Raw genomic sequence first — 21,359 nt, forward strand, 5'->3', positions numbered from 1 at the left:
TGAGAGGCGAGCCATTAAGATGATGATAATTAAGTTAAGCTGTCTATAATTGCTGTGACTGGATGATGCTGGATTGAAACAGGCTGTGTATTCAATTGTATATAGACCCCTGTGTCCACCTCGGGAGCCTGCTACTTTGGAGTTCTCAAGGGGATTCCTGGGGAGTTCGCGTTGGTTGGTGAAGTTCCCGTGGAGGGAGTTCCGGTTGGTGTGTGGTGTGTCCCGGAGAAGGCCACGTGGGTGGCGTTTTGGAACCTGGGTTCAATCCCCAGTGCCTTTATATAAATAAATAAATAAGCTGGTCATGGCATGCATGCCTGTAATCAAAGCCAGCCTCAACAATTTAGCTGAGGCCCTAAGCAACTCAGTGAGACTCCGTTTCTAAATAAAATATAAAAAGGGTTGAGGATATGGCTCAGTGGTTAAGTGCCCCTAGGTTCAATTCCTGGTACAAAAAATAAATAAATGAAAAATTTTTTTAAATAGAGGAAAGCTATAAATGTAATGGCACTCCCTGATTTGAGGCCAAAACATAATGTAGGTGGAAACTTTGCAATCTTAGAGAAAAATGAATAATCAAAGGTTAAGATAATGTATTTGGAGAAGACTTCAGCAGAAATGACTACTTATGTCTGGGAGTGGTGGTGCATGCCTATAATCCCATCGGTAGGGAGGCTGAGGCAGGAGGATGGCAAGTTCAAAGCCAGCCTCAACAACAGTGAGGCACTAAGCAACTCAATGAGACCCTGTCTCTAAATAAAATACAAAAAGGGCTGGGGATGTGGCTCAGTACTCAAGTGCCCATGAGTTCAATCCCTGCCCCTCCATAAAAGGAAAAAAGAAATGACTATTTACCACATCTTATTTTTATGTGGTTTTCAGAGTAATTTGACAAACTCTTATTTAATGGTGCATGAAAATAGAGACTGCAATTTTTCTATGATAGCTACTCTTTAGTAAAACTGAAATTTTGTCATTTTTCATGCATTTAATCATTTCATAGCCTCAAATAAAGGTACATTGGAAGGGATTTTAAGACTTTGACACCTATTTATTTATTTGCAGATTGGGGATTGAATCCAGGGGTACTCTCCCACTAAGCTACATCCCAACCCTTTTTACTTTTTATTTTGAGGTAAAGTCTTGCTAAATTACCCAGACTACTTGAACTTTCAATCCTCCTGACTCATCCTCCTGAATCACTGGAATTACAGGTGTGCACCACCATGACCAGCAAACTTTTTCCTTTTTTTAAGTCCATGAAACTGGTGCCATAAGCAATGAAATAACTTGCCTAACATGTCAAATTCTGGGCACTGCAAAACTTAGACCTCTCTATGGACATGTACATAGTGAGACAGTACTTCATATTTATTTAATAAACCTTCAATTTTCTCTGAAATAATTTACCTTCCCTTGGCATCAACTAATAAAGAACTCCCAAACCTGGAAATTGTATTGAAATCCTAACTACAACTTTCTGTCTTACATGCATTCAAAAAAAAGTGTGAGGGACCAAGTACTTAGGAGGCTGAGGCAGGAGAATCCCAAGTTTGAAACCAGCCTGGGCAACTTAGCAAGATCCAGTCTGAAAATAAAATAGAAAAGGCTGGGGGTGTAACTCAGTAGTAGAGTGCTTGCCTAGCATGTGCAGGGCCCTGGGTTGAATCCCCAGTACTGCCAAAAAAAAAAATGTTTCAAGGGAACTTAAAAGGAATTAGCAAACTGGCCTTGGCAACTTCATTAGTGTATTAAGTGATCATACTTATACTTTCTCTTTCTTCTCCTCCTTCATTCAGACCAAAAACAACAACAACAAAAGCCTGAATCCTTTTAAATACCCTTTCTTTTCATATGTTCAGTATTTATCCAGACAATTTCCTCCAAATTTCAATTTTTTTTTTATTTTGAAAGAATGAGAGAAATAAGACAGAGGTATCAATTACCAAGAACAATGACACTGAATAAAATACAATAGGTACTCTCCCCACACACAACCCCCACCCCTTTTCCCATCCCTGGCACAATAATACTAAAACCATCAAAGCACATTTAACAAGGAGAAACAGCAGTATGTGATGAAGGAAGCAAATTTCCATACTGCTCAATCCAACTAACCCATGTCAAATGTCCTTCCCCCAGCTAAACTCCACCTACTGGAATGATAAAGAAGTGTAGGGGAGACAACTCTGGGGGTGATTTGAACTCTGCTTACACTGGCAAAGTTCAGTGAAGAATCAATAGGGGTAGTAAATCTGTTTGGCAGGGAAACAGGATACAGCTTCTCTGTCAATTTTCAGAGACAGTTTCAGAGAATAGGTAATGTTTGAGATTCTGATTTCTAACAAGACCAATGCCTGCTCCCTCAACCACAACAGTGGAGCAGCTGCCAAATCCTGGTTAGCTACTAAGAATAGTGGAAGTGAGGCAGCTGTGAACTTAAGAAAATCTGAAGAAGATGTCTAGTAACAAGATTACTGTTTCAGTTTTTAAATGTTAGTAAAAGAACTTAGTAGGTTGGGCTTGAACAAAGGCAAGATGAAACGTCCTATTTTATCACTTGAAGAATAGACCATCAATTGACTGCATGTATCCTTTGTTTTAATTAAACTCAATATGAAGTATTTAAAAATTAACTATTGAAGCAAAGGCTAATTAATTAATTTTACACATAACTCAGTGTTTCAAATTAAAGGAATTTTTCCCAAAGTGGTGAGTTTAAGTTTTCAGCTTTATCTAGAGAACATACCATCCCCACCAGGGAATAGGTCACTTGTTTTATACCAAAAATGGAATTCTCTTTTTAGGAAATTTTTTATTCTATCTTTACTGGAATCAATTTATAAAGGGAAGGATACCTGTGCAGGATTAGTTCAAGATCAGAGCCTTCTCCACATGTGTGTGTGTGTACACACACAGTAGTTCAATATATTTCCCCACACATAATCTCACAGTCACATGCTTGCTGGAGTCCATCTCACAAATACACTTCAATAGTAGCCGTATACATGTACATGCAGCAAGATGTGAGCATTGCCCCAGAGTGATTACAGGTGGTGCACAAATGTCAATGTGGGGAGGTCATTTTAGAGTACAATGTACACAAGCCAATTAACTTGCAGATTATATTTTCCATTTTCCCCAAGATAAATAAATCAAATGAAAAATACACACTGACATCTTCCTGGGTGTCATGGAGGCAACTGCCTGGAAGGTCCACTTTTTGCACTTCCACTTTCCTATGACACCTTCACTTTGCCCTGAGGGGCCTTTTCATATAAGGAGGGTTGCTCCTCAGCATTCTCAGGCAAGGGCTTCTTCTCAGAAGACCGATCTTCAGGCTTGCGGGCAATCAGCAGGCGGCAAGTGAGCAGAATTCCAAACACCAGAGCATGGGCATAGCGTTTGAGAGGATCACCAACCAGCTGGTGAAAGAAGAGCACAGCCAACACCAACAAGAGTAGGAAGAAGTTGGCCACATCTTTGGGACGCCCAGGCACAAGGGTCATGACAATGCCACAGGCTACTTCAAGGGCACCAATGCTTTTTCGGAGGAGAATGGAATTGATGCCCATTTTCTTCAGCAGAGGGAGAGCTCGAACATAGCTCTTGTAAGCACGTTTCTAGAGTGGGAATGTCATAAGAAAAACACTGTATTAACCATGAGTAACATTCAAATGAAGAAAAACAGAAACAGGGGCCTCCTTCCCTATCATGGCACTTACACACCAGCCAAGGGAATCCCATTTTTCATTTTGTCCCCTAAATAAAAACCTTATAATTAAGAAAAAGCAAGTAATCTGTTATGTTCCCTGTGATTTAAAACTTAGTAATAGTACTACTATGGTGTGAATATTTTTGTCCTCCCCAAATTCATGTTGAAATCCTAAACCACAAGATCATGGTATTAGTACATAGAGCCTTTGGGATTTAATAGGGCTGGGGTGGAGTCCTTATAAATGGGATAATGCCTTTATAAAAGAGGTTCCAGCGAGTGCTGTCTTGCCCCTTATACCATGTAAGGACACAGCTAGAAGTCACCAAAATGAATGTCCTCAACAGACACCAAATCAGCTGGCACCTTGACCTTGGACTTCCCTGACTCTAGAACCATGAGAAATAAGTTTCTGTTGTTTATGGTATTTTGTTATAGTAGTTTGAATGGACTAAGACATGCACCAAATGTCATAAAGCAAAGAATTTGGCTTCATAATTTAAAAAAGTTGTCAATTATAAATTATAACCATTGGGTTGAGGATGTAGCTTAGTAATAGAGTGCTTGCCAGTACAAGGTACTGGATTCAATTCCTAACGCTGCTAAAAAGAAATCATAAGTGGGTTGGGGTTGTGGTTCAGTGGTAGAGCACTTGCCTAGTATGTGCAAGGCACTGAGTTCAATTCTCAGCACTGCATATAAATAAATTGAAATAAACTTAATTTTTTAAAAGGGGATCTCATTTATATTTTAAAAAAAGAAATTATAAGCATTAAGCATTTAAAAGAAAATTCACTGGGCCTATAAAAACTGGTATGTGTTAGCCACATCCACATTTTCTAGGGTCTGCCTTATACAAACCCAGATGCACATGAATGAATACCAAAAAAACCTAAAACAAGGCAAGGCATGGTATGATAAAACTTCTTTAAGTCGTACTTCCCTAGGGCTGGGGTTGTGACTCAGTGGTAGCGTGTTTGCTTAGCATTTTGCAAGGCCCTGGGTTTGATCCTCAGCACCACATAAAAAGAAATAAGTAAAATAAAAATATATATAAAAAAGTTGTACTTCCCTAATTTGGCATTTATGATACTTCCAAAAAGAACTGAACTGGATTTTACATTTGTGGAATCTATAAAAATTGCTGTGCAAATAGAGAAATAAAAATGTATGTAAATATTAGCTTCTTATATATCTTAATATAATAAGACAAAAATCATTCCACTGTTCATTGAAATAAACTTTAGACATTTACAAGATAATACTTTTGTTAGCTTAATTCAAATACTTATTGAACACCTACTTTGGTCTGTGATACAGAGAAGATACAGAGAGAACTAAGGCAGGATCAGGAAGCTCTCAGTCTAGTGGGGGGTGGATATGTAAATGACATTATTATAGCAGCATGTTTAATTGTATATAATAGATGTCTGTACAAGGTCCAATGGCAACCCAAAAGGAAACGTTATAGGACAGAAGAAGGAGTCACTAGATATATTACAAAATAATAGAATTATATAGATTTTAGGGTAATAGGTCATTCATAGTTTTCACTATTCAGATTGGCATAATCCTCATTTGGGAGTATATTGATGACATTTTTATCAAGTGTCTTACTAGTTTGGTCCACTGCTTTATTTTTCATTAAAAAAATCTATTCACTGACCCAGTATTTATTGTCTCCTTGTGCTAGGCACTGTATTATGTATTCTGGATACAGACATCAATCATTCAAAGGGCACTGCCATCCTGAAGCTTAAAGTTTACAAGGGAAAAAGTAGATATGTAAAAGCATAAATGGAATAAAATGTTGTGAGTGCTGAATAAAATTATGTATTGGGTACAGAGGAAGCACATCAGAGAGTGGTCAAATCTCCCTAGATGATGACAGAAAATTGAGAGTTAAATCTTCAAAGAAGAGTAGGCATTTGCAAGATCAATACAGGAAGGGCTTTGCAGACAGAGAAAGCTGGATAAGAAAAGGCCCCTAAAGCACAAAATAGACTGGTTTGTTGCAAACACTTCCTGAGTTTAGCATAGATTGGGGGAGGAAAGGAAGAGAGGTGAGATGTAAAACAGAAGAAATAGATATGAATTGGGTCATGAAGAATAGTGTCTGGCTGGGCGGGATGGCACACGCCTGTAATCCCAGCTGCTCAGGAGTCTGAGACAGTAGGATGGCAAGTTCAAAGCCAGCCTCAGCAATAATGAGGCACTAAGAAACTCAGTGAGACCCTGTCTCTAAATAAAATACAAAATAGGGCTGGGGATGTGGCTCAGTGGCTGAGTGCCCCTGAGTTCAGTCCCTGGTACCAAAAACAAAAACAAAAAAGAATGGTGTTTGTTGTTGTGTTGTGGAGCTTTAGACTTTGTCCTATAAGCCAGGGGGAGTAACGTAATCAATTTGCTTTATTAAGGAAGGTTCTTCTGGAAATAGAATGAAGGATGGATTGGGAGACAGATACTTGGAAACAAAGAGATCAGGTAGAGACCTGGACTAGCATAATAACATTGAAGATAGAAAAAAAAAAAACAAGAATACTTTGATATACCCAAAGGACTTAAAATCAGTGTACTATAGTGACATAGCCACACCAATGTTTATAGCAGCTGAATTCACAATAGCTAAACTGTGGAACCAATCTAGATGCCCATCAATAGATGAATTGATAAAGAAACTGTGGTATATATACACAATGGAATATTACTCAGCATTAAAAGAGAATAAAATTGTGGCATTTTCAGGTGAATGGATGGAATTGGAGAATATTATGCTTAGCGAAATAAGCCAGTCCCTAAAAACTAAAGGTCAAATGTTTTCACTGATTAGTGGATATTGATCTACAATGGTGGTGGTGGTGGGGGGGAAGAATGGAGGATCTTTGGATTGGGCAAAAGGAAGATTGGGGAAGGGTTATAAGGATACGAAAGATGGTGGAATGAGATGGACATCATTACCCTAGGTACATGGATGATTACACGAATAGTATGTCTTTACACTGTGTACAACCAGAATTGAAATATTGTGCTCCATTTGTGCACGATGAATTGAAATGCATCCTGCTATCATGTACAACTAAGTAGAACAGATTTTTTTAAAAGATTTTAAAAAGAATACTTTGAAAAGTAAAATCAACAGAACTTGGTGTCTTATTGGTTGTAGCCACTGAAGAAAAGAGTCAAGAAAAATTCTGAAGTCTTTGGTGTGGATGCCTGGGTAAACAGGTGTTACCATTTCTTAGTAGCAGAACTAAGAGAAACTTGATTTGGGGTTTTTGAATCAAGATACCTTTAAAAGCATCCAAGTGGAGATGATTTGTAGGCAGCTCAATTAGAGAAGTCTGGGCTAATGATCAAGCATGGATAGTCATCAGTATGCCCAAGGAGGGTATATACAATTCTGTGACAGACATTTAAGATATGGGAAGGAAAAGAGAGTCCACAAAGCACACAGAACAAAGTTATGGTCAGAAAAGTGAGAGGAAAATCAGGAGAGAGAATCTCAGACACCAAGAGGAGTTTGTTGTTGTTGTTGTTTTTGTACCAGGTATTGGACTCAGGGGTGCTTAACCAGTGAGCCATATTCCCGGCCCTTTTTTATATTTCATTTTGAGACAGGGTTTCACACTGAGTTTCTAAGAGCCTCACTAAATTGCTTAGACTGGCTTTGAACTCATAATCCTCCTGCCTCAACCTCCCAAATCACTGGGATTATAGACATGTACCACTGCACCCGGCCCCAAAAGGAGTTTTAAGAAGAGACTCATGGGGCTGGGGTTGTGACTCAGTGGCAAAAGTGCTTGCCTAGCATGAGTGAGGCACTGGGTTCAATTCTCAGTACCTCATATAAATAAATAAAACAAATTTCCATTAACAACTAAAAAAATTAAAAGAAGAGACTAATGGGTTTGTGGGTGTAACTCAGTGATAGACCATGTACGTGAGTTTCTTTTAATCCCCAGTGTGCATCATGTGAATGCCCTCTACACTCACACACAAAAGGCAGAAGATGGGCTGGGGATATAGCTCAGTTGGTAGAGTACTTGCCTCGCATGCACAAGGCCCTGGGTTCAATCCTCAGCACCAGATGTCATACAATTACAATCAGCCCTTCATACCTACAGGTTCCATCTCTATGATTCAACCAACTGCAAATAAAAAGTGTTTTTAAAAATTAAATCTGGCTGGGCATGGTAGTGCATTCCTGTAATCTCAGCAGCTTGGGAGGCTAAGACAGGAAGATCAGAAGTCGAAGGCCAGGCTCAGTAATTTAGTGAGGTCCTAAGCAACTCAGTCTCTAAATAAAATAATAAAATATTTTTAAAAGGATGGGGATGTGGCTCAGTGGTTTAGTGCCTCTGGGTTCAATCGCCAGCGCACACACACACACACACACACACACACAAAGACTGATGGCTTAGTGGGGGGGGGGGCGGGGAAGCATGAGAATAGACCCAAGTAAACTTGACTTCCAATTTCAATTGCACCACTTTCTTTTTTATTTGTTCTTTTTAGATATACATGACAGCAGAGTGTATTTTGACATATTATACAACATGGAGTGTAACTTATTCTAATTGGGTGTGCCACTTTATTTTCTTTTTCTTTTGGTCCCGGGAATTGAACCTAGGGCTACTTAACCACTAAGCCACATCCCCAGCTTTTTTTATTTTTTATTTTGACACAGTGTCTCATTAAGTTGCTTAGGGCCTTGCTAAGTTGCTGAGCCTGACCTTGAACTTGTGGTCCTCCTGCCTCAGCCTTCTTGCTGGGATTACAGGCATGTGCCACTGCTCTTGGCTCAACTCTGCCACTTTCTAGTGGGATGTTCATGAGTAACGTATTTGACCTCTATGTCTCATTTTCCTGACCAGGTTGGGGACAAAGGCAAAGAAAGTAAGTCTACTTGCCTTGGTGAAAAATTTAAGGGGGTACCAAAAACACTCATTAATCAAGATAAATAATATCTGTAATGAATAAGATATAAAAATTTTAAATAGATAAAAATGTGGTATATATACATAATGGAATATTACTCAGCAATAAAAAAGAATAAAATCATGGCATTTGCAGGTTAATGGATGGAGTTAGAGAAGATAATGCTAAGTGAAGTTAGCCAATCCCAAAAAACCAAATGCCGAATGTCTTCTTTGATATAAGGAGGCTGATTCATAGTGGGATAGGGAAAGGGAGCATGGAAGGAATAGATGAATTCTAGATAGGGCCGAGGGGTTGAAGGGGAAGGGAGGGGGCATGGGGTTATTAATGATGGTGGAATGTGATGATCATTATTATCCAAAGTACAGGTATGAAGACACAAATGGGTGTGAATATACTTTGTATACAAACAGGTATGAAAAATTGTGCTCTATATGTGTAATAAGAATTGTAATGCATTCCACTGTCATATATAAATAGAAATAAATAAATAAATATTTTTTAAAAAATAAATAAAGGTAGGCTCTGACTCTTAACTTACCTGACCTTGCCTCACTTAACTATCCCTAATCTCCTATCAGAGACCATCCCTATTTAAAATTTAAACTCACCTTGATCCCTACCTGATCCTGAGCACACAAAGAAATACAAAATGTTAGTTGTTCTTCCCCTCTCTTTCTCTCTCTCTCTCTCTTTTTTTTTGTACCAGGGATTGAGCCCAAGGGTGTTTAACCACTGAGCCCCAGCCCATTTTATATTTTGAGACATGGTCTTGCTAAATTGCTTAGGGCCTCACTAATTTGCTGAGTCTGGTTTTTAATTTGCGATTCTCTTACCTTAGCCTCGTGAGTTGCTGGGATTACAGGCGTGCACCACTATATATCCAGCTCTCTCTTTTCTTTATTAGATTAAATCAGGGATTTTTCAGAGAGAAATGAGGAAAGAGATTGACCAGTAGGTAAAATCCAGGCTGAGTACAGCCAAGCCCATGTGGAGCAGAACTGAGCCGAGGGTCAGAGGTGATGTTTAGAGGCTTACCCCTTTCCTCTTTTAGCCTAAATACACCACCTGCCTATGACCTCCTTCTCTGCAGGCAGCTGATGGTAGCAAAGAGACATTGGGAAAAGAAATATAGACCAAAGAGACCTTCTTAACACTTTGTGTGTGTGTGTGTGTGTGTGTGTGTGTGTTGCTGAGGATCAAATCCAGGGCCTTGAGCATGCAAGGCAAGCACTCTACCAATTGAGCTATATCCCCAGCTCCTTAACACTTTTTAATATTTTTATATTTATTTTTTAGTTGTAGTTGGACACAATACCTTTATTTTTTTAAATTTATTTTTATGTGGTTCTGAGGATTGAACCCAGGGCCTCGCATGTGCTAGGCAAGCGCTCTACATACGGCTGAGCCACAACCACAGCCCAACACTTTTTTTGATGTGTTTTTTTACTTGTTTTAATCAGTTATACATGATAGCAGAATGCATTTTGATCCATTGTACACAAATGGAGCACAACTTTTCATTTCTCTGGTTGTACATGATGTAGAGTCGCACCACATGTGCAGTCATACATGTACCTAGGGTATCTTTAACATTTTTTAAATATGTATTTTAGTTATAGGTAGACACAATACCTTTATTTTATTTATTTGTATGTGGTGCTGAGGATGGAACCCAGTGCCTCACACATGCTAGGCGAGCGCTGTACCGCTGAGCCACAACCCCAGCCCCTTAACACTTTTAAGTAAGGGCCATTTCTAATTAGCAACATAAAGTTTCTCAAGAGGCAACTTCTAAATCCTAAGTGTAAGCTTCTTATTGATGAATACAGGAAGCAAGATGAGTTTTTCCAGTTAGTTCTGAGCTAAGACTTCCAAATGCTGGCTGAATGGCTTCTGGGAACTCTCCCTTTCTGGCTAGTGTTAACCACTTATTTAAGAATAGATCCTTGCCAAGCATTATGGCCTACACCTATAATCCCAGAAGCTCAGGAGGCTGAGGCAGGAGGATCATAAGTTCGAGGCCAGCCTCAGCTACTTAGTGAGGTTCTAAGCAACTTAGCAAGACCCTGGGTCAAAATAAAAAATAAAAAGGGCTGGGGATGTGGCTCAGTGGTTTAAGAAGTGTTCCTCGGTTCAATCCCAGGTACCAAAAAATAGATTCTTATCTATAATGCAGTGCAATCTATAGCCTGGGTCCAAATTTCAGATGTTAAAATCAAGTGCTTATGAATTCCAAGATCTTTTTTCTCTCAAGATCTTTTTTGTCTCAATTTGGTGTAACTCTATATTCCTTTTTAAAAATATTTATTTTTAGTTTTAGGTGGACACAATATCTTCATTTTATTTTTACGTGGTGCTGAGAATTGAACCCAGTGTCTCATGCATGGTAGGTGAGCACTCTACCACTGAGCCTCAACCCCAGCCTCCCCACCTTTTTTTTTCTTTCTTTTTTTTTTTAGCTAACTTTTCTTTTTGGGGGGTACTTGAGATTGATCCCAGGGGCACTTAACCACTGAGCCACATCCCCAGCCCTTTTTTTTATATTTTATTTTGTGACAGGGTCTTATTACGTTGCTTAGAGCCTCACTAAGTTACTGCTCCTGGATTTAAACTTGCAATCCTCCTGCTTCAGCCCCCAAAATTTCTAGGATTATAGGCGTGCACCACCCTAACCAGCCATTTAGCTAACCTGTTAAACTGCAGCTGTGGATATTATTTTTTTAATATTTATTATTTTTTAGTTGTAGTTGGACACAATACCTTTATTTCACTTATTTATTTTTATGTGGTGCTGAGGATCGAACCCAGGGTCCCGCACGTGTGAGGCGAGCGCTCTACCACTGAGCTACAACCCCAGCCCATGTGGATATTTTTATGCAGCTGTTGCCTCTTTCTTTCCTCTTTTTCTAAAGAGAAAACTGTATGTAAATAAGTCATTTATAAAGTCTTTAGTTTAAAGCTGAGTAGGTATAGATAAGATCTATTTTCTAGAACTCCAAAGAGGTAATGTATATAGTTTGTTAGAGATGGAACTGAGTTTGAATGGCTTTTTTTTTTTCTTTTTGGTACCAGGGATTGAACCCATGGGTGCTTAACCACTGAGCCACATCTCCAGCCCTTTTTTATTTTTTATTTTTTTTTTATTTTGCGACAGGGTCTTTGTGAGTTGCTTAGGGCCTTGCTGATTGCTGAGGCTGGCTTTGAACTTGTGATCCTCCTGCCTCAGACTCTAGAGCCAGCCAGTGGGATTACAAGTGTGTAGCACCGTGTTTGACTCTTGGCTGGCTCTTGACATTGTAGGAAGCTCTTTATTCTTTCTCTTGTGGAATAACAGAGAGACATCAAAAGAATCCTACTATTCCAAGCCCCATTATTATGCTTGGTCCAGGCCACCTCATTTCTAACAATAGAAGGGTCACAGTCTTGAGTCTATGTTAACTAGGTCTTTAAAGACTTTAATTGTATTGATAGTAAGAATAAAGAGAGTTGACTCATTCGTTTTCCCAAAAGGATCTTGCAATTCACTTTATTAGGTCTGTTTCTTTCCACTGAATTGAGGCAGACCCTGAAACCATAGTTTCCCTATAAGGGAAAGAATCAGGAAAGAGAAGGGTTTAGTCAATGTTTCTAATCCCCCAGTCAAAGGCAATCATCCAGCAATATCCTTGGGCCAGTTTTTTTTTTCAGGGGGCAGGAGGTAGGGTGTACCAGGGATTGAACCCAGGGGCACTTTACTACTGAGCTTCATGCCAAGCCCTTTTTATTTTTTATGTTGAGACAGGGTCTTGCTAAATTGCCAAAGCTGGTTTTGAACTTGCAATCTTCCTGCCTCAGTCTCCTGAGTCGCTGGGATTACAGGCCTGTGCCATTATGCCCAGCTCACCAGTATTCTTAAAAATGATCTAAATTCCAATTTTGGTTTTACCCCTAATTGCTTGGAAAAAATACCATGTATTTTATTACCTCAGTTTCCCTTTTCTTAATTGAAATGAGCATTTGGGGGATTTAGTTAAAGAATCACAGTGTACACATTTTATCATTAATGAACCACCCAACTAGAAATCCATATATTTGCAAGTCATGGTAATTTCAATAATAATACTGATGAATCAAGCAGGTCCATTCTTGTGGTACGAGGACATATGATTCAGACATGAGCCAAAAGTATATGGAGCCTTTCCTTAGTCATACTCCTTTTTCCTTTTTGTCATTTATTCCTCACTCCAGGGGCCATGATCTCAAATTAATGACATTAAACCTTGAAAAGCTAAAAACTGTCAAATAACATTCATCTTTGATTATAATTAATAACAGACCTAAGCCAGCTAACACGACAAAATGGGGGAAAAGGGCAAGTGATTTGATCCACTTTAGGTCACTTATGCCAATTAGGTGAAAGAGAAAAACAGTTGGGCAAATATACTGTATAATATACTTATATAAAGTTCAAAAATAGGTAAAACTAACTTATGTCAGGATAGTAATTACCCTTGGGAGAGAAGTAACTGGAATCGTCCGTGAGGGGGCATAGCTAGGGTGCTACTCAGTGCTTGCTCTCTTTTTTTTTTAATGGTACTGGGGATTGAACCCAGGGATTTTTACCATTGAAGTACATCCCCATTCCTTTTTATTTTTGAGACAGGTTCTTACTAAGATGCTCAGGGTCTGGCTAAGTTACTGAGACTGGCCTACAATTTGTGATCCTCTTGACTCAGCCTCCTGAATTTCTGGGATTATAGGCATGTGCCATGGCGCCAGGCTCAGTACTATTTCTTGTCATTGATGTCTGGTTACATGGGAGTATCCTGAAAATTCCTTGCGCATGTCTTGGTATAAATGTTATACTTCAATAAAATTTACAGGGGAAAAACAGTTTGAGAGCAGAAGAGGGCACTCACAAAAATATATTTTGGCTAAAAATCTCAGCCTGGTTGCTATCTCGGACCATAAAGCCGACATAAGTGCTGCGAAATTTACTGACTCATGTATGATTTTCCTGAATTTCTGTTAAAAAAGCCACCTGTGACATATATTGTTGTTTAAATGTAATAAAAAGCTCATACCTGTTCCATTGCCAAATATCCCAAATATCCATATGAATGATAAACACGTTTAGAGCAATTTTACTTTCCATTGTCATTTAGTGCCCACCTTAAGAGAAAGCTGAAAAGCTTGGTCCTACTAACCATAGGGGATCCTTCCTACATTACATCTTAGGATAGAAAAGTCTGGTTTCGGGTTGGGGTTGTGGCTCAGTGGTAGAGTGCTTGCCTAGCACATGTGAGGCCCTGGATTCGATCCTCAGCACCACATAAAAATGAAGTAAAGATACTGTGTTCACCTACAACTATACACACACACATACACACACATACACATATATATTAAAAAAAGAAAAGTCTGGCTTCTACTGTCAAAGGTCGCTGTGAAACAAACTAAACCGTTGGCCAGGCTACGCATCTACAAGCTCTCCGACATAAACTCCATTGTGTAGATTAACTTGTGATGGCTAGCTGTGATAACTAAGTACAATCACTTCCTATCTCAGGGTCTCAGTTTCCTCTCTAAGGAAATAAACATTTGGTACCACTTCAGAGAGCAGACTAAGCACCAGTGAATGACTACCTTATTATATTAAACATTAAATATGATTAATGTTCATTAAATATGAACATTAGATAAGCTGCCTGAACATTTTGGGTATGAATCCCCAGGGTTCACAAATGGGAGGACAGATAACTAAATAACTAAATCAACCAAATCAACAAACCTCTACTATGAGGAGATTCAAAAAATCTAAGATGTGTCCCATTATCCTCAGGGCCAAAATTTTTTGGTTTCATTTTGACAGAATTTTGGTATTTTCTTACCATTCCACATTTGGCTCCCTGTGCTGACAGGATAAAATCACTGCTACAAAAAGCTGAATATCAAACTTAATTCAAATTAACCATTCATGTGTTAATCACTGCACAGGAAACTGCCTAGCAGCACCTGTAAGTACTGTCTTCCAATTCAAGTAAACTAATGAAGGCATTTAGTTAAAGGAGTAGCAAATCATGTTGGAGTCACGTAGGATTTAGAGTACTCTATAATACTTGCTTATTCTGGAGGAGGTATGAGACAACACATGCCAAATGGGCTATTCAGAGATGCATCTGCAAGTTCTACATGGGATCCACTGTGCATTACCCAGCAGCAAGTAGATTTTTTAGTACTAGTTGGTCATATAATTTTGTTTACCAGGGCACACAAAAATAACATCTTTTTCTTCTAAATGCTTGATTTCAGTCCCTTAAACAGACCATTCAATTAGTTAGAAATACACTGCATAAAATAGAATAAATTATCATCATCACCTCATGCGAGCCTTTCTTTCTTCCTTCCTTCCTTCCTTCCTTCCTTCCTTTCTTTCTCTTTCTCTCTTTCTTTCTTCTTTCCTGAGAATCAAACCCAGGGCCTCATGCATGCTGGGCAAGGGCCCTACCACTGAGTTACATCACTAGCCCTCTCTCAGCATTTCTTGAACATCTACTACAGCAAACACTGTATAAGATACTTTCTTTTTAAAAATATTTTTAGATGTATAGACCTTTATTTTATACATTTACTTACATATGGTGCTGAGAATCGAACCCAGTGCCTCACACATACTAGGCAAGCGCTCTACCATTGAGCCACAGCCTCAGCCCCTGAATAAAATACTTTCATATGCAATCTCTGTTCATATTTACAACCTTCGGAGGTATTTATTATTATACCCATTTTATAAATAAGGAAACTTAAACACCAAAATGCCAGGACACAAACCCAAGCCTGTATGAATCCAAAGCCTGCATTCTTGGGCTGGGAATGTAGCTTAGTGGTAGAGTATTTGCCTATCATGTGTAAGGCCTTAGGTGTGATCTCCAGTACTTAAAACAACAACAACCACACACACACACATACACACACACAAAAAAAACAAAAAAACAAAACTGTACTTTTTCCTCTAATCTTTTCTGGCCTCTCCAGTCAAGACAGGGGGAAAAGGGTCATAATCATTTGTCTATTCTGTTTTTAGCAGTGATTCTCCATGGAGGAAATAACACCTAAGCATAACACTAATGGTTTTAGAACAAGAAAAAAATTGGCAGAGAAGTAAAAACAAAACATCTAAATTTGAAAAATTGATTCTAAAGTAAAAATAAAACAAAATCCAAAAATATAGATTGAGGAGTTGAACTGGTACAAAAAAAAAAGGGAGGCAGAACATACCAGTTATTTTCAAGAATCAGTTGTAGGTTCTGGCATCCAAAAAAAAAAATCCAATAATTTTAAATGCCAATGACCCCTCCACTGGGAGTATTGGCTCGTGAACTTGGTTTCTAATCTCTGCTCCAACAACACCTTACCCTATGACCTTGGATAAGTCATTAAACTTGCTGTGCTTCAGTTTATCCATCAGTAAAATAAGAATAGCTAATAAAATTAATCTATCTCACAGAGCTGTTTTAAAAAACAAATCATCTTAAAAGCAATAATAGCTACAACAGCATTTTAAGATCTTATGAGAAATGCCACTGCATTCAATACATGACTAACCCCATCAATGCAGAGGAATCACTCATAAATGGAAAACAGAAAATTCCAGATAATCATCCAATCTGATCTAGGCTTGGGGTTCTTAGGGACTATTGACCTCTTCTAAAAAACAATAAATAGCTCCTGAACTGCATAATCAAGAAAAAACCAAAGAAATCTGAGGGGGGGTGACCAATTAAGATCTTTTTTTTTTTTTTGGTGTGTGTCTGTGTGTGTGTGTATGTTCGTGTGTGTGTAGTGCTAGTGATTGAACCCAGGGCTTTGTGCATGTGAGGCAAGCACTCTACCAACTGAGCTATATCCCCAGCCCTACAATGATTCTCTTATTCATCATCCATTATATGTGTGTATGTGTATATATACACATATATATACATATACAAAAAATATGTATGTATATATACACACATATGTGTATATATACATACAAAAAACTGTACTTTTGTGTGTGTATATATATACACATACACACACACTTCTATATATACACACATATACATATACACATATATATGTGTATATGTGTGTATGTATATCTACACAAAAACACACATTGAGTGCCTTCTTTGTACTAGAACTAAATCTCCCCCTTTTCCTATGGGCTTAAGAATAAAGCTGGGCCAAGCCTAGGCACTATGCAGTGGGTCTATCCCAGAGAGCCATCTCTATCCTGATGCTCAGTACAGGAGAGGACCCTGAAAAAGGGCAGTCTCAAAATCCTCTTCAAAGCTTCATACCACAGTGACATCTACCTCCCAGTTAGATGTAGTCTTTCCATTCCTTCCAGATGCTCATGAGCACAGAAGCATAGATGTGAATATACACACACACACATACACACACACACATACACACACACACAGTGGTTTCCACTCTACTATTTTAGATTATAATTATTTAAATATGTTCCCACATATGACATGAAATCTTCATGTTTGTTTCTTCTTTCTTTCATTAGGTTGCAATAGACAGTTCTACTCCCTAGGAACAAGCCTACTGTAAACCCATGTGTGGCTAGTCCTCCTCATGAGCTCCTGCCAAGCTGGTAGGAAGCTTCCCGGTGACTCCATCTTAGTTGGATTGTCTGCAGAGCCTAAAACTGTACTTAGGGCACAGCTTTGGGGGCCTTTAAAGCAGCTGAGCAAGGTATGGAGATCAGGATTTATACTGAGGAAGGGTACAATTTCCCTAAGACAGGGAAAGCCTTAAAATACTATGGTGCACACACACAAATACATAAATATATGTACATATGAAGAGTAAAGCAAGAACATATTCATTTATTTATAACATAACATTAAACTACTATAACCAAGACAAAAATATAGTGACATTTCCCCTGCACCCTCTCCATCTGCCCCAATCTTTTCAAACCCTTTGGTGGCTTCTGTTACCTCACCCCCACCCCCACCAGACTGCCTTAGATACTCATTTTGACCTGATTTCAATTCCATCTGGTCAAACATGCTGGGAGGAGGGGAGGGGGGAAAGGAGAAGGATATTAGGATTTGCCACTGGGGCTAGACCTAAGCCCCGAGTTCCAGCCACCCTTCCCCACCCCAGGTTGATCCTGTGGTTAAGAAGAAATGGAAAGCTCTAGCTCAAACCCTGAGACAGAAACCAGAGCTGCCTGCAAACATTTTCTGAGCATGTATAATTTGCCAGTGTCCATCCATTTGCAGCTCACGTTGAGAGGCCCTGGAAAGCTCTGCACTGGGCTCCAGAAGAGTGATTAATTCATCTCAATGTGTGAAGCTATTTCTCTCAGCATCAGCCCTAACAGGGAGTCCCTCTTGCCTCTTTTCTGTCTCCCTTCTCTTCCTCCCCTAAGCTCATTTCCTTCTTGACCTTGAGAGCCCCGTAATGTGCTCCCTCCCATTACTGGAAGTGTGGCAAAGGCTTGGAGAAGCAGGTTCCCTTCATCTGGGGCGGGGAAACGAAGAGGTACAGTGACAGGGGGAGAGGCAACCGACCGAAAGTGCTGGAAACATTCTTGCTACCTCCTAGTACTCCACAACATAAAAGCAAGTCCTCATCACACCCAACTGAGGAAAGCAGCCCAGCCCCCAGGTTGCAGAGATGTTTTGGCCAGTCACCTTCGGTGATTCCAACTCTGCAGAGGGGAAAACCTGCAGAGGGCCTGGCCCCAGGCATCCATTGGAGGCAAGGTGGGATTATGGACTGTTTTGCAGGAGAGAAAAGGCAGACTTTGTAGATTAGCCTACATTAAAAAACAAAATAAAATATCTAGCTCTCTCTTAGGAGAAGGGCAGAAGCAGGAGCTCAATGACCTTTATTTGGGCCAAGACTGCTTTGTCTTAAGGATCCAGATAAGTGCAGGGGAGCTAGAGGAATACTATCAGCTCTGCGCCTGGGGTGAAGAATACCTACCTAGCCAGCCCCTACAAATTGCTCCTTTTAGTAACCCATTCTTCCCAGCTCTCCCCCTCTTCCTTCTTTGTTCCTCCCTAAAATAAATAAACTCTCCGGCTTCTTAAACTCTTAGCTCGGAGGTTAGGAATCAGACTTGCAGACTGGTGCCCTGGACTTTGGGTGTGTGCTGGAAAGAGGGAAGGACTCCTGCCAATGACAGGTGTTACACCGGGCTCAGCCTTCTGGGTTACTTGGGGTTGGGAGGTACTCGCTGGTCAGCCCCTCCCCCAACTGATATTCAGTGGTTCCAAAACAGTTGCTCCCAGTATAGCCCACAAATGAAATCGCTCTTGTCCAACTGCTCCTCCCGAGCTGCAAAGTTGTTGGGGAGAAAGGAAGATCCAGGGTGGGGGTAGAGGTTAAGGGGATGGGTAGAGACGGAGAAAGAAGGGGAGAGGTACCAGAAATCCCACGGGGGTGCGCTCCTCATCGCCCGTTTGCCTCACTTACCATCTCACTGTAGGCATCCTTGCTGAGCCTGGGGGTCAACTTGATAGTCCCCATGAAAACAAAGAAGAGTCCCAGGGCCACTGAGAGGGCCACGATAGTTACGGTTCTGGGGGATGCCATAAGGTCACCAAAGCAGGTCCCAACTAATTCTTCTGCTTTGCGCACCCGTCAGTCTAAGGCGCAGGCAGTTAGCACAGCGAGAGCTAGAGGGACGCTGCGGAGGCAGCAGGCAGCCAGAATGACAAAGAGAGAGGAGGGAGCTCGAGAGAAAAATGAGAGATCGAGATTCAACCACTCTCACTACAACAATCGCTGGGTCCTAATGCCCTACGCTTGCACCTCACAGGCCAAAAAGACAGTCTGGAAATTAAAGGAAGCCCTAAACTGAGGCGGGGAGTTCAAGTTTTTAATGGAGAGAAAGTAGCTTTATGCCTCAAGTTCTGTCACTGAACATCCCCTGGAATGAAGAATTAAGGAAGACTTCCTACCAGGCCACTTTTCCTTTCCCCTCCCACCATTCTCCTTTAGTTATTCACCCCTTTTTTCTACCTTTGACTTTCTCTTCTTTTCCCTTAGTCAAAACGTTAGTCCTCAAAGAGTCACTGGTGTCGTGTCTGAAGTGGGTAACACTGGACAATAAAAGTGCAAAGTTGTCAGGCTTGACTGCAGCTAAGTGAAGGCTTTATCTCTTCCTCAAAATCCTTTAATGATTCCCATTGCTCAACGATCAACTCCAGTTTTTAATTGGATATTCAAAACACTCCACATTTTGACCCCTGTCACTTTGAAGATTTATCTTTCAATAGCTCCCAACTGCCATGTGCCACCCCACATCTCTCTATTCATGGTCCCATACTACTTGCCCCTTCCCACCACTCCTCCCTTTGATCACTCCCCTTCCTCATCATTCTTCATTCACATTCCACATTTTCTTAAGTGTCACCTCCTCCATTAAGCCTTCCATGATCCACTCAGATGGATATGATTTCTTCCCCTTTCAATTTTCTATTACAAAACAAAACTGTATTTATTGACTGTTCAGTACGTGTGAGGCACTATCCTTTACTTGTATTGATTCATTTAACCTTTACAGTAACATTGTGAGCTAGGTATGTATGAGTTCCGGTTTTATGGATAGAGGCATTGAGCACCAGGGAAGTTAGGTAACTTGCCCAAGAATATATAGCTAGTAAGTGTGGAGCCAGGATTCAAACCTAGTCAGTCATTTCTAGAGTCCAGGCTCTTACCCATTGCTCTGAGGCCTCTCCTATAATATTTTGCACCATTAGTATGGCATTTACAATTTACCTGATATTGCTTAGCACTGTAGTCTCTCTCTCTCTCTCTCTCTCTCTCTCTCTCTCTCTCTCTCTCTCTCTCTCTCTCTCTCTCTCTCCCTCTCTCTCTCTCACACACACACACACACACACACACAGTGTTGTCAGACCCGGAAAGTTCAGGAGTTGAACCCCATATCTGCCACTGTGAAAATCTGGATGTTACTTAACTCATCTGAGACTTCATTTCCACATTTTATCAAATGTGGATGGAAAATTGTGTGTCAAAGATTTGTTGTAAGAATTCTATGCATGCAAATTACCTAGCATACTGTCTAAAATATAATAATACCCCAATAGATGTAGTTTTTTGCTTGCTTCTTCTGTATTTCTGATTCACTCTGAAATGCATTAGATTAAAAGCATTTTAGCCAGCTGCGGTGGCACACACCTGTAATCCCAGTGGCCCACGAGACTGAGGCACAGGATTGTGAGTTCAAAGCCAGCCGCAGCCTCAGCAACTTACTAAGGTCCTAAGCAACTTAGCAAGACCTTGTCTCAAAATAAAATATATATATTTTAAAAAGGGCTGGGGACATGGCTCAATGATTAAGGGCCCCTGGATCCAATCCCTGGTACAAAAAAAAAAGCATTTAAAAGGTAGAAACCATTTTTGTATATCCCCTATTTTGATTGGGCAAACGGGGGAGGAGGGGAGAAGAGAGAGCATGGGGATAGGAAAGATGGTGCAATGAGACATACATCATTATCCTAGGTACATGTATGATTGCATGAATAGTGTGACTCTACTTCACGCACAACCAGAGAAGTGAAAAATTGTGTTCTATTTGTGCACAATGAATCGAAGAGCATTCTGCTGCAATGTATAACTGATTAGAAAAAATAATTTTTTTAAATTTTAATATTTATTTTTTGGTTTTCGGCAGACACAACATTTT

General features: G+C 39.9%; 1 protein-coding gene across 1 annotated transcript; it reads right to left on the minus strand.

The window, feature by feature from the left end:
- Positions 1-1,935: 1,935 nt before the first annotated feature.
- On the minus strand, positions 1,936-19,381 carry Tmem35a (transmembrane protein 35A). Its single transcript, XM_046419197.2, has 2 exons — positions 19,124-19,381; positions 1,936-3,623 (listed from the first exon to the last, which is right to left on the minus strand). The coding sequence occupies exons 1-2, from the start codon at positions 19,241-19,243 to the stop codon at positions 3,240-3,242; spliced, it is 504 nt and encodes a 167-aa protein (XP_046275153.1). The 5' UTR covers positions 19,244-19,381; the 3' UTR covers positions 1,936-3,239.
- Between the last annotated feature and the right edge of the window lie 1,978 nt (positions 19,382-21,359).

This window comes from Marmota monax, unplaced genomic scaffold (assembly GCF_021218885.2).
Source record: "Marmota monax isolate L192 unplaced genomic scaffold, Marmota_monax_Labrador192_F-V1.1 WCK01_AAM20220418_F8-fsc00206, whole genome shotgun sequence".
In the NCBI taxonomy this organism is placed as follows: domain Eukaryota; kingdom Metazoa; phylum Chordata; class Mammalia; order Rodentia; family Sciuridae; genus Marmota; species Marmota monax.